General features: G+C 41.5%; 1 protein-coding gene across 1 annotated transcript; it reads right to left on the bottom strand.

Moving 5' to 3' along the window:
* Nucleotides 1–2429: 2429 nt before the first annotated feature.
* znf407 (zinc finger protein 407) lies at nucleotides 2430–19487 on the bottom strand. Its single transcript, XM_048152794.1, has 9 exons — nucleotides 19345–19487; nucleotides 12931–15823; nucleotides 10242–10356; nucleotides 9562–9636; nucleotides 8201–8367; nucleotides 8027–8110; nucleotides 7656–7776; nucleotides 6295–6473; nucleotides 2430–3618 (listed from the first exon to the last, which is right to left on the bottom strand). Exons 2-9 carry the CDS (start codon nucleotides 15326–15328, stop codon nucleotides 2831–2833), a joined length of 3927 nt encoding a protein of 1308 aa, XP_048008751.1. The 5' UTR covers nucleotides 15329–15823; nucleotides 19345–19487; the 3' UTR covers nucleotides 2430–2830.
* Between the last annotated feature and the right edge of the window lie 121 nt (nucleotides 19488–19608).

The raw sequence follows: 19608 nt of genomic DNA, 5'->3' as shown, positions 1-19608 counted from the left end.
ACAGTAATCATGGTATAACATTGATTTCTAACTTTAAAATACTCATTATGAATGTTTTGTTGTTTTTAATTCTTTGCTACTTTAGTTATAAAAATATAAATGGCACTTATCTTATGTCTTTTTTTCATCCAGGTCAGCAAAAGAAACTGATGACAAAATTTATCAAACATTATCTTTTTAATTTAAGCCTATTATTATCTACATAATGAGCCTGAGACTAATGCACACGATAATCACAACAGTGTGTAAATGCCCACTGAAATCCTGGTACTTTTGCCAATCATGTCATCTCTTCTCCATATACACATTTGTGAATAACAATTTATCACCACAAAATTTCCTCTTTATTCTATAATAAATTAAAAACACCCTCATGAGTGACTTTTGTCTTTGACATTTACAGTCAACGTACTAATTACTTTGTGGTTAATTATTTTAGTCACTTGATACTAAAATGTTAGAGACCCCTGCGATGAAAATCAAGTTTTTAATGTTGTTTATGTCTATGTCTAAGAGCCGGCCCTGGAGTCCTCCCAGAATCCTGAGGGATTGATGGATCAGGGTTTAAAGTTGACTGTGGCCCTCCAGTCTTTACTAACCAGCTGATGGGTTGAATCAGGTGTGTTTGTGTAGGGAGATATCTAAAATGTGCAGAGCTGGGCTTCTCCAGGACCAGGATTGGGAATCACTGATTTAAAGGATCTGCTGCTAATGTCAGACACCACAGGACGTGTTCTCGTGGAGTCCAGGCCTCGAAACATCAGAGCTGCTTTGGCCTTCAGCATACACAGGTGGTTATACTGCTGTGGCTGATCAATAAATACACCTGGACGGACACCCGGCTGTAAGACTCGGACTCAAGTCCTGTGTAGAATACCTGATGTAACGCACGTCTGAGACTAAATCTTACACATAGTCAAAGGTAGGTGTAAAGTGAAAAGTCATGACTTGCACAAGATTAGTTTCATGTTGCCCAGGAAATATTAAATATGAACACATATCTGTGATTATTAGCAGATATTGTATACCATGCATGGTTTGGCCCGAAGGGACGGTGCTTGGAAACAATATTTCACGTCTTGAAGTCCATTCACAGCAAGTGATATTTAGCCAGTGAATCATATAAATTAAGTTACTAAACTAAAAAAACAACATTATCAAACACATAACATGATTAAATAAACAAGTTGAATAACTGTAGGTGTTGTATGCACAAACTTTAAAAACGCATAAACTTGAATTCAGATTTCAGACTGAGCGCTTGGACATTTGCAGTAGGCTTGTGTGTACCTCGCTCACACTCTTAATAAGCAGGGACAACTGCTGACTTTCAATAAATAACCATTTACATGCTCAGGGCGTTTGCGCTGTAAGAACTGAAATCGGGACAGTTGTACGGATTGAAATCAGATGGTGCAGTGGCTTCATTCCAGCAATTCAGTTCTTTATTATTAGCAAACTTTGTATCCATCGTCTGAACTATCGCTGTGTCTGCGCGAACACATCGTCTGTGCTGGGTCAACAGCTGTAAATGTGTATCGAAGGCCGTACGGAGCGAAGAGTTTACACCCAACTTCTGTACGTCTTTTTTAAACATATCTACAATGTACCTGAAACAAATCGATCTGTTATTTATTTAGAGGACTTAAAGGATTAGTTCACTTTCAAATGAAAATTAGCCCAAGCTTTACTCACCCTCAAGCCATCCTAAGTGTATATGACTTTCTTCTTTCTGATGAACATAATCAGAGTTATATTAGTAAATATCCTGACGCATCTGAGCTTTATAATGGCAGTGAACAGGATCAACGAGTCTGAGCTGAAGAAAGTGTCTCCATCCACATCCATCCATCATAAACGTACTCCACACGGCTCCTGAGGGTTAATAAAGTCCTTCTGAAGAGAAGCGATGCGTTTGTGTAAGAAAAATCCATATTTAACAAGTTATGAAGTAAAATATCTAGCTTCCGCCAGACCGCCTTCCTTACGCTGTACGTCCAACGCCTTCCCTGTTCGCCTTACAGAACTGACGCGACGCCGGTTCCGTTTTTCCCCCGTAATTTGAATACGGGAGGTGGTCTGATGGAGGCTGGATATTTTACTTCTCTTCAGAAGGCCTTTATTAACCCCCGGAGCCGTGTGGAGTGAGTTTATGATGGATGGATGTGGATGGAGACACTTTCTTCAGCTCAGACTTGTTTGATACTGCCATTATAAAGCTTGAATACGTGAGGATATTTATTAATATATCATTGATTGTGTTCATCAGAAAGAAGAAAGTCATATACAGCTAGGATGGCTTGAGGGTGAGTAAAGCTTGGGCTGATTTTCATTTGAAAGTGAACTAATCCTTTAACAAGCAAGTCAAACTTGGAAACATCAAATGGAAGTATACCTCCTTTACCAAAGAAAATGCTCTTGTTTCACAGTTTTATTTTATAGTCTTTACTGATCATGCTGTCTGGAGATGTCCAAGCCTGAATCCATTTACTGCACCAGAAAAGGTATTTCAGCAATCAAACATACATAAAGGAGTAGGAAAACAGAAGGTGTATGTTTAACAAGGTTTTCATTAGTAATCTAAACATCTACACACATTGAACTGAAAAAAAATTCTGGTTATTAGCCTTTTGTAAAAGGATATATTGCATTTATACATATAAAATAAAAGAGTTGCTGTTTGTATATAGAAGGTTGTTCACAATAAAAAAAAAACAAAGCAACCAAAACAATCCATCCCAAAAAGTGTTGTGATGGGAAGTGACCCTGAGTTACTGTCTTAGAAGGAAGAAGAGTCGCCAGACCGAAGAGATCCACTCTCAATCGCTCATCATTCAGGACTAACTTCCGAGTAAACGATGGTCTCCTGTCCGGACGGATGCTCCACCGTGCCCTCGACGTGCAGGGTGGAGTCGTCCAGCTGCGTGACTATGTAATGAGTGCCCTCGTCATTGACGATCACTTGAGTGAGACCCTCCTTCATCATCAGCTGACTGGCCGCAAACTGCAGCACCTCCTGCATCTCCTCAGACGCGTGCTCATTGGCCGAGCCCATGACCACGCCCACCTCCGCCCTCTCCTCGTACTCCTGTGTCTGAGTCGGAGACGTCTGACCTTCACACTTCTCTCCCGGCAGCTGGTCGGACACTGTGGTGACGGTGATCTCTCCCTCTCTGGCGCCGCCCTGCTGGCCCAGCTCCGTCACGGCGCAGAGCAGAGCGTCCAGAGCGGAGGACGACTCGGACACAGTGTGCACAGCCTCCTCCTGCGCCCGCGCTTCTCCCGCGGCCTCTCCGGACGACTCCACCAGCACGTATCGAGTGGTCTGCCCCGCTGTAGACACGTCCCGGCTGGACGTGATGAGCTGCCCGTCCTCAGTGATGTGCAGCACTTCGCCCAGCTGACTGGACATGGCGAGGGTCTGCAGGGTGGCGGCGGCCGACTCCTCCAGGGCCTGATCGATGGCCACCTCCCCGCCGCCGTAACCCTGGATGATGATGACCTGCTGGAGCGCCTCGGAGCCCAGCTCGCTCTCGTCAGGGGCGAACGCCGCCTCGGCCTGGACGAAGGTCGCGCCCTGTCCCTTCAGGCGACACTCGAACGACTTGGACACGATTCCTGACACAAACACAGGAGAGACAGACAGACACATTAAGGCTGCGTTCACTCGTGGAAGCTCTGGTGCGATTCATTCGAATAAGTGTGAACGCTGCCAAACAAGAGGACCTTTTCATGGGGTCTCAGTCCACTTCCAAATGAACTCTGGTGCAAATATGAACGAAACATGGACCAAAGTCATCTAAACTAACCTAAAACAGGACGTGATGTCACAAGATGTGACCCTAAACAGGTCATCATAGTCGTGATGTTGCGGTTTAGTGTTGGAAACACAGTCTCCTCGCAGCAGATCTTCATCTGTGTGACTCTTTATGAGTTCTCAACAGGTAAAAACACCATCATATCTACACACATACGTTCATCTGATCACACAGCAAAGTGTACTTCATAAAAGCTGTTTTTTTGTTTTGCATCTTTAGGTTCGGTGGTAAAAATGACAGTATGAACTCTCAGCGAACCAGGACTAAATGTGTCATTTTCTTTGGTATTAAGATGTGTTTTGGTCAAACGGATCACAAGTAGACGAGGGAGACACGTTTACACCTGGTGTTTTAATCTGTCTCTTCTGTCCTGATTTCTTCGAGGGGAGGGTCTATGGGTGGGTAAATGTATGGGTTTTTTCAGATCTTTCGATCTAATGGACAAAATAAGCTCACGCAGTTTACATATGAACCCGAAAGGAGACGACAGAGAAACACAGAGAGAGCATCAGCTTTCATTTCTGCTGATAGTCACAAGACCAGCCGACCGCTGTGATAGAAATCAGGAATGATGGAGAACATTGTGCTTGGTACATTTTTCACTTTCAGCCGACAAAGTTTAAATCCTGTCTCGCTTCCCATAATGTTTACGCATTCAGTAGGAGAAGAGTAGACGTCTTTTGTTGGCTGTTCGACCACATTTGATCACATGAGCATTTCCACTACGAAAGCAATCCAGTCGAATGTGTTTTCAACTGCCTCTGGAAGTGGGTGAAAGTGGACAAGCTCAAAACGTTTTACTCCCCGTTTACACCTGTATTTAGTGTCATCCACTTGTGATCTTAATCACAATACCAGGTGGACACAGGGCCTGAGTGTATACTGTAGCGCAATATGACCACTTTATGACAGATTGATCCGTCAAAGTGCCCCTATATTGCTTTTTGGGATATTCCCTTTCATGCAGAGTGTAATAAAGCTGTTTGTGAATGTAAAAGGTCTGGAAAGTGTCACAGATCAAAGTGCAGATCAATGGAGTTTTTGTCTCCCAAAAGAAAGAAGCAATTCTGAACTTCCTGAAAGAGTCAGCAGTAATTCCAGACTCACTTCCTGCTGAACCTATGGATGTTTGTTACTAATTTGCATAATGCCAGCCTCAGGTCTTCACTGGCTGCACTCCATGTTATTGATGACAAAAATTTATATTTTCTTTTTCTTTCTAATTTTATATCAATATGGTACAAGATTATCCTAATGTGATAAACAAATTAGGTCAAAAGTAATCTAAGGCCCTGTTTCCTCCTGGTATTAAGATGCGTTTTGGTGGATCGGATCACAAGTGGACAGCACTAAATACAGGCGTGAAAAGTTTTGAGCTTGTCCACTTTCGACCACTTCCAGAGGTAGTTGAAAACACATTTGACCGGATTGTGTTGTAGTGTAAACGCTCACGTGGTCGAATGTGTTCAAACAGACCGTCTACTCTTCACCTACTGACCTAACATTATGAGAAGCGCTCTAGCCAGACGGGATTTAAACTTTATCAGCTGAAGACCCAAGTTTGGTTTGAAGAGGAAAAATGTACCAAGCACAATGTTCTCCATCATTCCTGATTTCCAGCACACACTCACAGCGGTCAGCTGGTCTTGTGACTATCAGAGCAGAAATGAAAGCTGATGCTCTCCATGTGTTTCTCTGTCGTCTCCTTTCGGGTTCACATGTAAACTGCACAAGCAGGACAGAAGAGATGGATTAAAACACCAGGTGTGAACGGGAATGTGTCTGCCTCGTCTGATTGTGATCTGATCGACCAAAACGCATCTTAATACCAGGTGGAAACAGGGCCTTAAAGTAGTTAGATTACATAAAATGTGTAATGTAATAGATTATGTTACTAAGTACAATTTTTGTCATAAACAGTAGTGGACAAAAGTGGATATTTGTTTTTAATGAGTTTTTAAGTTCAAAATATGAGGAAAATATTTTATATTTTTTTTTAATTTTCTAAATATGAGTGAAGAACAAAACATTAAACTTGGTTATGGTATTTATCTGACAAAATGATTTGGTAAAAAGGCAAGCTACAGCTACAGGTTTTATTTTACTATGCAAAAAAATGCAAATAAAACCAAAAAGCTGACATTGAATACAACATAACCAGTTATTAATATCTGGTTCTCTCTGGTTTTTGCATGTGTTCATAATTTCTTTGTATGACGGTCTGGACAAAAATGATGTCACACTCATTGAGTTTTTATCACAGATAAAACAATCGACTCCAAGCACAAATACGCAATATGACTACAACATCTATATCGCATTTATAATCATATTTGAAGATGTCAGTTTTCCCAGGCCGAACGTCACTTTTGACCTGTATATCTGAAATCAGGTTATGCTCGAATAGCCACTGTTAAACTCTGACTGGCTGTTTAAAAGAAAGACAAAAGAGACGAGAAGAAGACAGACGCAGTACCTGCATGCAGGTAAGCCAGGTCTGGGTTCTCAATGTCAGGGTGCGTCTCTTTCAGGTGGTTCCTGAAGTCCATGGGGGCGTTGGTGGCATAGCTGCACTTGGGACAGTTGTACATCTTCACCCCCTCATGCTTGCCTGTGTGCAGGATGTGTTTACGGATGTTCTCCGCGCAGTTCGATCTGACAATACAAACAAGAGGAGAAGAGAGGAGAAGCAAACAGGAAACACAATTCTTGTTGAAAGAGACAAGATCAAATGTATTTCATTAATTATATTAGTTCTTATTATGTTTCAACATTGATAATAATCAGATATGTTTCTTGAGCAGCAAATCAGCGTAAGAGAATGCAGTGCTTCCCACAGGTTTGAAATATACTTGCGGTGGTAGCCCGGCGAAAAATCCTCCTATTACCCACAGCACAAAAATGGTCTACTACATGTGACAAACAAATAATGTGTGATTTCTAACAGTATTTTTATTTATTGAAATTAACTTTAATTACATAGCATACTACATTTAATTACATACTAATAGTATGCATTATTATGCATTGTAAATTATGCAAAATTACAGCATTTAAATGGTTATCCTTTTCCTATGTTCTCCTTGCTGTCATATAGTGTCTCTCTCAGTGAATGGGACACAGATTTTACTAGTAAAATTTATAAAATGAATCATATATGTGTCAAATAATGTTCTTAGTCTTTTCTTCCTGTGGGGGAGACTACAATAATTTACTATGAATTAAATGGAAATCAAATTAAATACAATTTATTGTGTAACCAAAATACCAATAATGCCCAAAAGAAAAAACTTAGCGTGTGACTTTTAATTATAAACAAGCCCGAAATACACAGGTACTCTTAATTTGAAATGTCTGTACTATTGCAGGCTGATCCTTCAGATTCTTACAATCGTCTAAAGTATTTTATATAAAGGCCATGAAGTAGACATTGTAATAATTCATCAACTTGAGTTCATTAGCAATCGCTTGGCATAATTCTGCGCTTTTCACTGATTGAGAATCACTTTGAAGCAGTCTGAAGCTCTGTAGAACGCGCAACAGCGCCGCCCTGTGACTTTGCAAAATGCAGCGCCCGTGGGAATGTCAGCGGGAGTAAACAGTTCTGACGCACACATAACGAGCAGGTATGAAACGACTAGTTAATCGATCGCGGATGGTTTCATTATCTTGCGCGGATATAAAATTCTAAGAGGATAAAAATAATAAAAGCAAAAATGTGTCTCCAAATATACTTGGGCGGCCGTTATTATACGTGGGCGGCCCGCCCAAGTAAAGTCTATGTGTGGGAAGCACTGGAATGATATCTGAGGGGTCATGTGACTGCGCGTGTCGTACCTGTAGTCGCACCAGGGGCAGCGGTAGGGCTTCTCGCCCGTGTGCACACGCTTGTGCCGCGTCAGGTGGGACTGTGTGGTTGATGCGAAGTTGCACAGCTGACACTTGAAGGGTCGCTCGCCTGCAGCAAACACAGCACAGGTCCAAACATCAGCTGTTGTATCGGTCCAGAACACCTACAAACCTTTGAAGCTTTTTGAGCTATTTTTAAGTTTCAAACAAGGCCAAGATTTAAGTTAAAAATGACAGTTTCTTTGCATTTCGATTAATTTTAATTCTACCTCTGTATGCAAATCTGAAATGCAATTCTGCATCCTGTTATGTTCAATTCAAATTCAGGAACACATCTTGAATCTCAGTTTAACGTGTACCTGTGTGCTGGCGACGGTGTTTGGTCAGAGCGTGACGAGTTCCTCCGGCAAACCCGCAGAGATCACAGAGGAAAGACTTCTCTCCTGACACAAACACACAGAGATCAGCACTGGAGGACAGACGAGCTCTTTCTGAACCCAAGCGTGTGTGTGTGTGTGTGTGTGTGTGTGTACCTGTGTGTGTCCTGTGATGGTCCTTCATGGCAGAGAGAGTCAGGAAGGAGTAATGACACGAGGGCCATCCGCACTTGAAGGGTTTGTCTCCCGTGTGCAGCTTCATGTGGTTGTTCAGAGCCCATTTCTCACTGAAGGTGCGCTCGCACAGATCACACTCAAACTTCCTACAACAGAGGACAAATAACCAATAAACCGCTGCGTTCAGCCACAGTTCTTACTCGGACATTTAAAGAGCACCTTTCTGCTGTTTTCATCCGTCTTTAGTGTGTAATGTTGCTGTTTGAGCATGAAAAGTCACTCCAGCTCCAGTTCTTCTCTACATCAGTGTCAGTGTTTCTGAAACGCCTCCATTGAGTTTTCTTCACAGTATTCCTCATTTAAATAATTAATACACAGAATAAAGGGGCGGGGCCTGTTGAGTAAGTTAGCAGTGTGTTGAGGTAGCTTTAACAGCATCAGTAGTGTAATACTTAGTTTATAATCAGATTATTGTCACTGAAATAGTCAGGCTTCAATTCGACCATCAGTTTTCACACTTTTGTGTGAAAAAAGCCTCAACACACAGTAAATGACAGATTTATTGTGCACTTTAGTTAGATTCATTGAATAAAATGTGAGTGTTCAGAAGTGTGATCTCGCGCTGCACTGACTGACAGCTTCAGTGATTATAAAGAGAGAGCGGCGCTCGCTTCTGTGTCATTCGTGCACAAGAAAAGTTATTGTTTTTCATGAGATTTTATGAGTACTTCATACTTCACCTTGACAAAATGTATTTTTAAATCTTGATTTTATGTTTAATATTTATTCAAAAGCGAAATGTGAAAAAAAAATTATTACAGGAAATGGCTAATATGAGCCAATAAACGCTCCTCTGCTGCCATCTACTGGTCATAGTGGTGATTAACGTCTTTATTTATTTTTAAATAAAAGTGTTTTCTTTAAATGTCGGTTTCACAATGTGGACAATCTCAGAAGGATGAACAAATAATGTTTTTGGTCATCACATTAAGAATAACATTTGAAGTGCTGGAAAAATGTTGCATGTGCGTGTTTAATTAGTTTCTTATTCAAACGTTCCCATAAGCTTCGTCTCTACTGCAATCAATAAAACTGGTTTATTGGCAAATTAGTTAAGTGTGATAACTGCATTAAAATATAAATACAACATAAAAAGTCAACCACTGATGGTTTTGTGTCGAAGTACAGCAAGTACAGAATGACAGCTAATAGTTCACCGGAAATACCCAAACTGGCTTAACGAAAAGCAGGAAGTAACCGTTCATATGGTCAGTTAGTCATTATAGGCATATCAGTATTGGCCAGTGATGTGCTACAGAAGTGTATGTGTGGTTCAGAACCTCTCTTTGGGCTGACCCAGTCCATGCTTTCCCAGCAGATGAGTGTTGAGATGCTTCTTCATCACAAATGCCCATCTGTGACACACAAGTATAAGAGACATTTAAATACGGAAATCAAACCAGAGATATATACTCTTGATTGAAGGATTCAGAGGACAAATTTTGATCCTAGCCTTTACAATTCCAGAGTTATGAACCAAAAGGCAAATGGTGATAATGGAAATTGAACTGTGTTTTTTTATGGATGAAGTTTTGTATGCTTTATGCAAACCCATTAATATCACCCATCAGAAAGACATACAATACAGTGCACCAAACACCCTAAAATAATCTGAGTTTAAAACTAATAAATTCAATTCAAACTTTGAAATCAATGAGCTGCGAAGGCTATTACGCAATGATTTACCCCACATCTAGTGTCTGAGATGTCTGGATCCTCTTAACAATATAAATATGATTCAGCATATACAGTAATTGCCTCCATTTCATAACCAAAATGGAGCATAATGCAGCCGTCTCTTTTGGCTTGTTTACTTGGGGCGTTTGTAGGACACTAAGGCAAAACTGCTTCAAATATGTATCGTAAAAACGCAAATACATTCAGCTGAAATCATTTAGCTGAGATAATTGTAATTACAAAATTTCAGAAATGGATTTCAGGCCGTGTCTCGTGAACTCACCCACAGATGTGACACTTGTACTCTCTCATGCCCAGATGTCTCTTCACATGGTTGCGCGCGTCGCCCAGCTGAGCGGTGGCAAAGTTACAGATCTTGCACATGAACGGTTTAGATCCTGTAGAGGAAAATACAAGACACTGAATGTTCTTCACCATATTGACTAATCTGTCAAAATAGATTTAAAGGGTTAGTTCACCCAAAAATTAAATTTCTGTCATTAATTACTCTCCCTCATGTCGTTCCACACCCGTAAGACCTTCGTTCACCTTCAGAACACAAATTAAGATATTTTTGATGAAATCCGAGGGTTTCTGAAGCACACACAGGCAGCAATGTCATTAGACCTTTCAAGGTCCAGAAAGGTACTAAAGACATCATTAAAACAGTCATGTGACTGCAGTGGTTCAACCTTAATGTTATGAAGAGACGAGAATACTTTCTGCGCGTAAAAACAAAACAAAAATGACGACTTTGTTCATCAATCTCTTTTCTTCTGTGTCATTCTCATGCGTTATTTACGTCCAGCGCTTCCAGGTTCATTGTCAGAACAGCAACTCATTATTTGCTCACATGATCAGATTCGGCCAATACTGAGCCGGCATTCGGACGTATACACGGAAGCTTCACTGTGTTACTGCGTCACCTGCGTAAGGATAATGACAGGGAAGAGAAGAGATTGACTGCAGTCACATGACTGTTTTAATGATGTCTTTAGTACCTTTCTGGACCTTGAAAGGTGCAATGATGTTGCTGCCTGTGTGTGCTTCAGAAACCCTCGGATTTCATCAAAAATAATTAATGACATTATTTTCATTTTTGTGTGAACTAACACTTTAAACAAAGTAACATTAAACCAATATTCTGTCACAGAATGCTGTTTTACACTGATGTTTTCAAACGTCATGCTCTCTCTGGACCCTAATGTATGGGTTAGCACCAAGTGTGCCACACACGCAGAGAAGCCAAAGCATTTCGGTGGCCATAAACCCCGCCCTCTCTCCATGTAATCCAATGGGACGCAAGCCAAACTAAAAAATCCAGTGACACCTTAAATAAATTTTTCCCAAAGATGGTTTCTGTCATTTTAGATATTTCCTATTAAGCTGATATAGTATGTTTTAGTTTTATATTATGATCTAAAAACGGTCTGTGATGTCATGATTGATAGCTGTGCTAGCGAATGAGTCTGCAGGAGTGGGGGTGTGGGCGGGGCCTTGATTCCACGGCTCCACCTCACGAGACTCAGATGTCAACAGCCATTTTTGGGATATTTTGGAAGGAAGTGGAGACACATCGTCCATCTTTTTTTACAGTCTATAGACCCCTTAAAAGTTTGTAAACATTGCAACGTTTCCTGGTGGGCGGGGCTTAGCTGGAGGCAAAAAGAGACGCTGGACTCAATGTTGACAAGCGTAAGCTAGCATGTTTTAGGAGGGATTTATTAAACATAGATGCAGAAGAAGGTTCAGAACTGTCCGAATATGTACAGTCACTGACTCTGCGGGACCGTGACGGCTATTTTTGTAAATTAACTAATTAAAATTAAATTAAAATTAAGTTTTGGATATTTCCTAGACAACATATGAATTACTTTCGGGTGGTTCGGGGAATTGTGTCAAGGCTTATTGTCTAATGTAACCTAACGCTGGGCTAACTATGATTAGCAATGTGGATTATTTTAAGAGACCATTCAAAGGATGGCCCACACATCTATCGCTGTATGTTTGTTTAACATTTAAGCTAGCTAGTGCGCTGAAAGTTGGCGACTTTTCACCTATAAAACAGAAACTTGCTGATTTGTACTAGATAAAACCAACACACCATTACATATGCATCGATTATTTTACCTGATATGAAGTGTGCACTGCAAACACCAGCATTATTTATGATCGTCTCCGTCCAGTCTGTACGCCGTATTGATTTCAACCACAATTATCTTTTTGATTTCTGTGAAGAAAAGTCTGCCGGGATCTGGTAAAACTTTAGTTTTGATCCAAAAGTGCTGTTCCTTCTATTCTGGCAGCCAAAAACACAACAGGACGACATTTTAAAGTCAAAACCTCAAACTTTTAGCGCGGCTGCTATTAGTTCTTATTTATGTTTTGCCTCCAGCTAGAGCGGTGACGTCACAGTGACGTAGGCGATTAAGGGGTCTATAGTAGTGTTGACAAAAGTACCAACTTTGTCTGATTGGTCATTGTGTTCATGTGCTCAACAGATACGTCTGTGATTGACTACAATGATCAACGCTTCAAAAACATGTTGTAAATAGACTCTATCTTTGGCGCTCTTCACCGAGCGCTTACACAGATACACACGGCAGCATTTTGAAAGTAGCCGTCTATCAGTGGATCCCTAATATTTCCTCTGACAGACACCGGCTTTCAAACGCTCCCGTGTGTATCTGTTCATCAGTGCTCAAAATGCTAGGGGAAAATGCTGGTATCATCACATTTCATCACACGTGGTACCGAAGTCGGTACTTTTGACGACACTAGTCTACTAGACCACAGGGCTGATGGGATCAACCTCAGATCAGTTCAGTATGCAGACTTAATCAGTTCTGCTTGGCTGTAAGTGAGTATGGCCAACCAAGAAATTACCAAGAAATTAACTAAATGCTATTTTGATGGTTAAAATAATTAACAAAACATCCTGTATGTAACGGCAAAGACAGAGGGAGACATACCTGTGTGTGTGCGAACGTGAGCCAGGAAGGCCATGGAGTTGCTGCTCTTGCACACTTTACCGCAGTACTTGCAAACACTGCCCTGGTTCTCCTGCCGCTCTCGGTTGATCTGCTCCGTATCCTCTATTACATATTTGTTCACTTCTCTCAGCAGTTCCTCGTGTTTCTCTTTGATATGCACAAACAGTTCCTGCTCGGTTTGGCAGGGCTCACTGCATCGGACGCATTTAAAGCTGGCGCCTCCTTCCGGAAGATCTTCAACGCTCCCGTGCTCGTTGCGCATGTGTGCTGCGCTGCTCAAGTGCTGCTGTAGGTTACTCTCGGTGTAGAAGGACTTTCCACAAAGCAAGCAATGGAAATGCTTCTCTTTGGATGGATGCTTCATGGAGATATGAACATTCAGGCCACTTATGCCATCAGCCAAAAATCCACAGTCCTCACAGCGGATCCGAGGAATTGCTTTGGCAGTCTTTGTCTCGGATCCACCCGGGGTTTTAGGCTTTCTGGTGCCCTGCTGGAGTGATGCGCCCGTAGTTTGTTCTCCGCCATGTGGTGTCTGCTTGTGCTCTTCTAATGTTTTTAAGGGAAAGATGCAACCATCAAACTGTATTCCTCTAAGGTGTTTCTCACTAGAGGCACTGTCATCTCCTAAGTCAGCAATTTCTTCCTCCTCAAACGCGTTTTCCTCATCCATATCCTCCAGCATTGCGTCCTTCTCCATCGTCACTGACTGGATCACGTCAGACTCGTTTGATTCCATTGGATTAGTTGAGGATTCTTGGTTGTCTTTGGAAGTATTCGCTCCATCTTCATTTGCACAACTCTGCTCATCGGTCTTTGTCGAATGCTCTGCATCTTCAGTCGTGGTGTTCGCAGGTGTCAGAACAGAGCTGTCACGGACCTCCTCTGATCCTGCGACTGTCTCTGGGTCTTCAGAGCTGGGCTTGTTAACACTGTTAAAGCTTCGGTTGGGTCTCTTCAGGTAACCCTCGCGTTTCTGCTTGTGTTTTTCTGTTGCCATGTGCCTAAACATCTCTCTACGGGTCACGGTGTAGTAGCTACATGCTAGACAAACAAACTCAAAGTCTTTGGTGTGCTTGCGTCGCACGTGGAGAGCAAGAGACGGAGTTGAGTGAGCGACAAAGTCACACTGAGAGCAGATGTTCCCCAAGTCATTCTTGCTTTTCTTGCACGGCACACCGGAGGGATCGGTGTCCGCTTCAACAGTCGTCTCAATCTCTGCTACTCGGTCACCTAGTTCTGCCTCAGTGTTCTTTGCTTGACTCGGCTGCTCAGCGTCTAGCAGAACGACCCCACTCTCTTCACTTCCGGCCGCTTGCATTTTGTTGATGTGCTTTTTAGTTTCACAGTGGCGGTCCATGTCGCCTTTGGTCACACAGTAGTAGTTGCACAGCTTACAAACGAAGCTGTACATCCGGCTATGCCTGCGCCGTATGTGAACGCTGAGGTTGGTGGCATTGGAAGCAACGAGCCCACAGTGACTACAGACGGTCTCGTTAGATGTCTTCGGTCTGCCTCGCTTCCGTTTGTGAGGAGAACCTTTCCTCGCGGCTTCAGCCGGCTCTTCTGCGTCCTGAACCTCCATGGCTTCATGAGGGTCTCCGTCCTCCCTTTGATCTGAGAGAATCACAAGGATTTTTTCAACACAGTCTTTAAACAGAGAGCTGATGTTCTTCTCTTTGGCCACCTGTTGGTGGGCTTCTTCTGACAGGTGGACCTCCATGGCTTCTGTGGTGCTGGTGTAGTAATGGCAGACCCTACAGTGGAAACGGTGCTCCGATGGATGACGCGTTTTAATGTGCTGCGCTAACATTACAGAGTTGTTGGCTGTGAAGTCGCACCTACTGCACTGATGCCGTGACCTGCCTTCAGTCGGATGCATCACCTTCGCTGATGGCGTCTTCTCTGTCTTTAATGAATCCTGATTGTCTAACATCTCTGGGTTGTGTTTATTGCTCATGCAGTGCTTCTCAGGATCACACTCTGTAACACAAGAACAGCTACCAAGATCGCAGGAGTCATTCTTTTTTTTATTATGCTGCCGTTTAATATGCTTTTCTGGTGCATCTATGAATTCATGTACACAAGCATTAGGCTTTGAATTCTCACCATGTCCATCCGTTCCACCATTTTTATTGCTTTTCACTTTACTTTCCGAATCAAAACTGCAGCCTGCTTGTGTATCACTGCCATCTTTAACAGCCTCATTGGTGTCTTCACCATCCTTTCCTGATCTACATGAAGTGGGCTCAACTATTTCCAGCAGCATCTGAGTGGGACTGGTTCTTCCATCCTCAGAGGAACCAACATCCTTCTCCGATAGTACCGCCTCATCTGCAAAGGGTTGATTTGTACGTTTGCTCTCTGTTTGAACCATGCAGGCATCTGATTGTTTGTCTTCCTCTGCCAGAGATGCAGAAGCATCTCTTTCTGTAACTGTGGTGCATCTTGCAAAGAACTCAACCCTGGTGCAGCTACTGTGCTGTTCTGTGAGCCTCCTTTATGAGAGTGTTTCCTTGTTGAGTGAATTTTCAGTGCAGTTTGAGTTTTTGCAACAAAATTGCAAAGTGAACAAGCCAAAGCATCGGTTGTTTGTGGAGAGCCACATTCTTTAGACTGGTCCTCCACTGTAGCTGTCCCAGCATGCTCACTTTCTTCTACAACATATCCATCTCCAGACTCATCGGATGCTTTAGCACTTTCAGGTGCAGATGAAACATCTCCTGTGCCAGTATCATTGGACTTTTCCTTAGATTGGTCCTTCAAAATCTCCTTTCCAGATCTTAATTTCCGTTTCGGATTGTCCATGTTGCTGTCGGTTCACATGCAATAATCACTAGAAGGATCCATGGACCTTTCTGTGAAAAAAGTGCTGTGAAAATAATGAATATGTATGTAAATATAATAATGATAATGATAATAATCCCTGTAAATTATTACACTGTGTTAATAATGTTTTTGTACAAGTTAAAATACAGGTGCACCGATACCAATTCATAAAGGCCGACACAAGTAGTCAATCTCATGCCAGGTTCAAATTACATGATATCAGCCTGATTTTGGCACGATCCGTTGGACATAGAGTGTCGTGGTGATTCATGAACGACAATAGGCATCGGGACACAAGAACGAGGGGTGGATCTAGAAAATCTTTTATGGGGTGGCATGAGGACTGTGAGGGGTGGCAACACCAAAGCAAGCATTCAATCATCTATACTACATATTATAATTAAAAACAACATACAGACACAAGCTCCAATGGCCCATGTGAATGATTAGCGATTCAGCTGAAATGTATCTTATGATTCAAGTTGGAAAAGTCCATCTTGAATCTTCAATGAAAGTTAAAGTTTGATGAAACAGGCAACAGATACACACAGATGTCAAAAGGGCCAACTGAATTTAAAAGGAAATCACTCCCTCTTACTGATTAAAAGAGAAGTAAAAATGAACTAGATCGATGCATTTATTTCCACTGAAAAGGATGGAAACTGATAGAAAAACGTGTAGTCTGACATGTTTCTTGACCACGACACAAGAATTTAGGAGTCAAAATCACATAATCTGACACTGTCGTAAAAGATAAAATTATTTAGTCTGAACCTGCCATTAGACACCTAGTGCCAGATTCACAAAAATCTTCTTAAAGGGGTCATGAATTGAGAAATCAACTTTTCCTTGAGCTTTTGATATATAAGACGTCATCGTACTATATGAATATCCTGTGAGTTTCAGAAACGAAAACTTCCTTGTTAGTCCAATAAAAGCTTTTATTGACACCAGACCCAGAGAACGACTGATCCTGGAATGTGCCTATAGGTGAAACTCCGCCTCCACTGAAGAAACCAACGCCTACTTCATCATTACAGCATTAGCCCCGCCCAGTGGTGTGTCAGTGAGATGAGGAGGAGAGAAGAGCGATACAGGACTAAAATAACATTACCTTTCAAAGAATCCTAATGCAGGAATATGGTTATTTATTTTCAACAATGTGAATGTCTCAGTTGAGCTTTATTTATTTGTATTCGGCACATTTCACTGTGGATTCTTTGATAAATCAATCGCATTTCATCATTATCAGACTTTTACGATATGGACTCGACAGTAATGCAACAACATGTCAGTAACTGTGTTCATTCTAATGCCTGATCTGATATTAATGATTCATGTACAGTCAGATGATCTTTGTCTGTGTGTCAATAAATCAAACCAGTGACTAAACGCTCAACTTCACCTTGTTTCTCTTAGTAGGATGAAAATAATCTGAAGTCTCACACAGACACGCCCCTTAAAAAAAAGAGCGTTCAAAACTGAGGATAAAATCAGGGCAGGGAAAATGCCTTTTATTTCTAAATTATGACAATTTTTGATGTAAAAAGCATACTAACATTATAAGTGCACCCCAGGAAACATTATAAAACAATAAAACAACACAGTTCATGACCCCTTTAATTAAAGAAGTTAAGAAATTTCTTAAGACAAATTCCAATAGTTTAATAGTGTATCTGCGCACTGCTAGAGTGAACAATCTCCTGCTCATTGTTGCCGAAAATTATAAAAATAAAAACGAGGCCTCTATCTCGATCTAAACATTATCGATCATTGTCATCACTTCAGTGTACGCATACACATCCCTAGAAATAGGAATATTTATAATATGTGGCTAATGTTATGTTGTAATGCTTAATTACAGTTTTTTCAAATTGCTTACGCACTAAAAGTGGTACTTGAGGCACATTCAGTGAAACCATTCACTCAAACTCCTGATCTTCAGAGCAAGTCTGCAAAACTACAAGCACATTACGTGCCTTAAACTCAGTTTGCTTTTGAAAAACGAACTCTAAACAGACATTACACACGTCGCTCAAAACTAACAGCTCTTGTGTTTCTTTTGGGAAACACTGTCATTTAAATGCCACAGTCATTTACTGATTACTTACACCCAGTGATCGTGTGTGAAAACACCTGAATGAAGTGTTCGCTTTTGAAAGATATGTGTGATGTTTTGCATGTTGTGAGTGTTTTGTGGTTTTGGGTGTAGAGTTTAAAAAAAATTTAATTTGCAACCATAAATTTGAAAACAAAAACAATAAATGCATTAAACATCTCCATTGTGTACTTAATACAAGTTGGACATCAGCGAACGTACATAAAGCCCTCAGATATGAGGTTCATTCTCGCGTTTGACCTTCCACAGCCACCAATGGGGTTTGTTCAATGTGTTTATATGTGAGTAAACACCTCAATTAAACCTGTTCATCATATAAAGGTCATTGAATAATCATGCAACTTCTCCTGATAAACGCTGCGCAATCCGTCGTTCCCAGAACCAGAAATGCCACATAATTTAAAGCGCAGTAGGCTTGTTCGGAAAATGGTTGGATGGTTTTTAAGCAAAAACAAGGAACTCTTTGGAGTACTTCAAGTGATGATAATAGCATAAAAACATCTGATGTTTATTAGCGTGTATGCGTGTGGGTTTATCACATTATCCTCCTGTGAAGGGCTGTTTCTGAGGCACAAACTCGACCTTTGACCTCCGCTCTCTATGTGAATAAGTCAGAAGATACTTTTGGTATTTCATCAAAATAATATGATACAATAAAATAATAAATAATTGCATGACACATAGGAGGATGTGAAATGAGCACCTGAACTGTACATCCTCTATTTAAATTAAATGACAGTAAAACACAATCCTCATGACATTCTGACAGATCAGTAACTCTGAACTCGAGACTTTACAGTGTAAACTGAACTTTCTAATACAGTGTGTGTTCAGTACGCTATTTTAATCCAGTTTGACTGTCACTTCAATCTAGCTTCTCTTATAATGAACTATAAGCCTCTTAATACCCACTGCAGATCATGCAGCACTGATAATACACAGAAATCTGTAGTGACTCTCTCTGCGCTGAACCTCAAAACGATTCATTATTTCGTCGAAATTTAACACGACTAGCGCGTGTCGTCGTGATTAAGAGCTTCATATGTGCGTGTTTTGATTGGCTGACACAGTTTGTTTCGGGAAGACGACTGAAAAACGTAAATTAGTAATATTAAACTTTAATTTTTGTTTATCTTTTCTCTCTGACATGAAACAGTTTAACTCTACTTCCTACTAGCGTGACTGTTGCTGGCGTGAGTTCTGTCCAATCAAAAGGCCAGTTTCTCGCGTTCGTCCAATCGAAACACGGGAGAGGCGGGATTTCGCTCGAGTGCTGGAAACGACGGCGGCACAGAGGCCCCAAAAGCGCATCATACGCGACTCACAATTCCTCCACATTACGCGCTACTGAGCGACAGTAACAAAGTTAACATCCATGTTTCTCGCTTCTAAACATCTGATCTGTGTTCACGTCGTCAATAAAAGTTATATTTTAATGTCATTACCTGAAATGTTGCTCGTATTCCCTCACTTCGCGCGTTCTGCTCTTGGTCACAAACGGCGCACCGTAGTCTGCTAGCTGTTACGTCACAAGAGGCTCGAGCGCAGCCAGAGCTCTTCTTGAAGGAGGAGATGGGAAACTCAACGCGGTTCATGTGGATCACGTGCTCTAATCGAGACGCGAATGACTCAAAACACAACAGGCTGGCGGCACCTGCTGGTCAAAATGGTGTATAACCGCAACGAAAACAGCCCAAACACACTTTCAG

The sequence above is a fragment of the Megalobrama amblycephala genome, linkage group LG13, assembly GCF_018812025.1.
Source record: "Megalobrama amblycephala isolate DHTTF-2021 linkage group LG13, ASM1881202v1, whole genome shotgun sequence".
NCBI classification, from domain to species: Eukaryota; Metazoa; Chordata; class Actinopteri; order Cypriniformes; family Xenocyprididae; genus Megalobrama; species Megalobrama amblycephala.
The sequence above is the reverse complement of the archived record's forward strand: the minus strand, read 5'-3'. Positions and strand labels throughout refer to the sequence as shown.

Coding starts and splice junctions, on each gene's coding strand:
- znf407 (XM_048152794.1), bottom strand. CDS start 15,328: ATGGTTCAAACAGAGAGCAAACGTACAAATCAACCCTTTGCAGATGAG. Junction 8,368..9,561: donor CTGGGTCAGCCCAAAGAGAG/GTTCTGAACCAC, acceptor CCTCTGTTGTAG/GAAGTTTGAGTGTGATCTGT. Junction 7,777..8,026: donor ACACCGTCGCCAGCACACAG/GTACACGTTAAA, acceptor TGTTTGCTGCAG/GCGAGCGACCCTTCAAGTGT.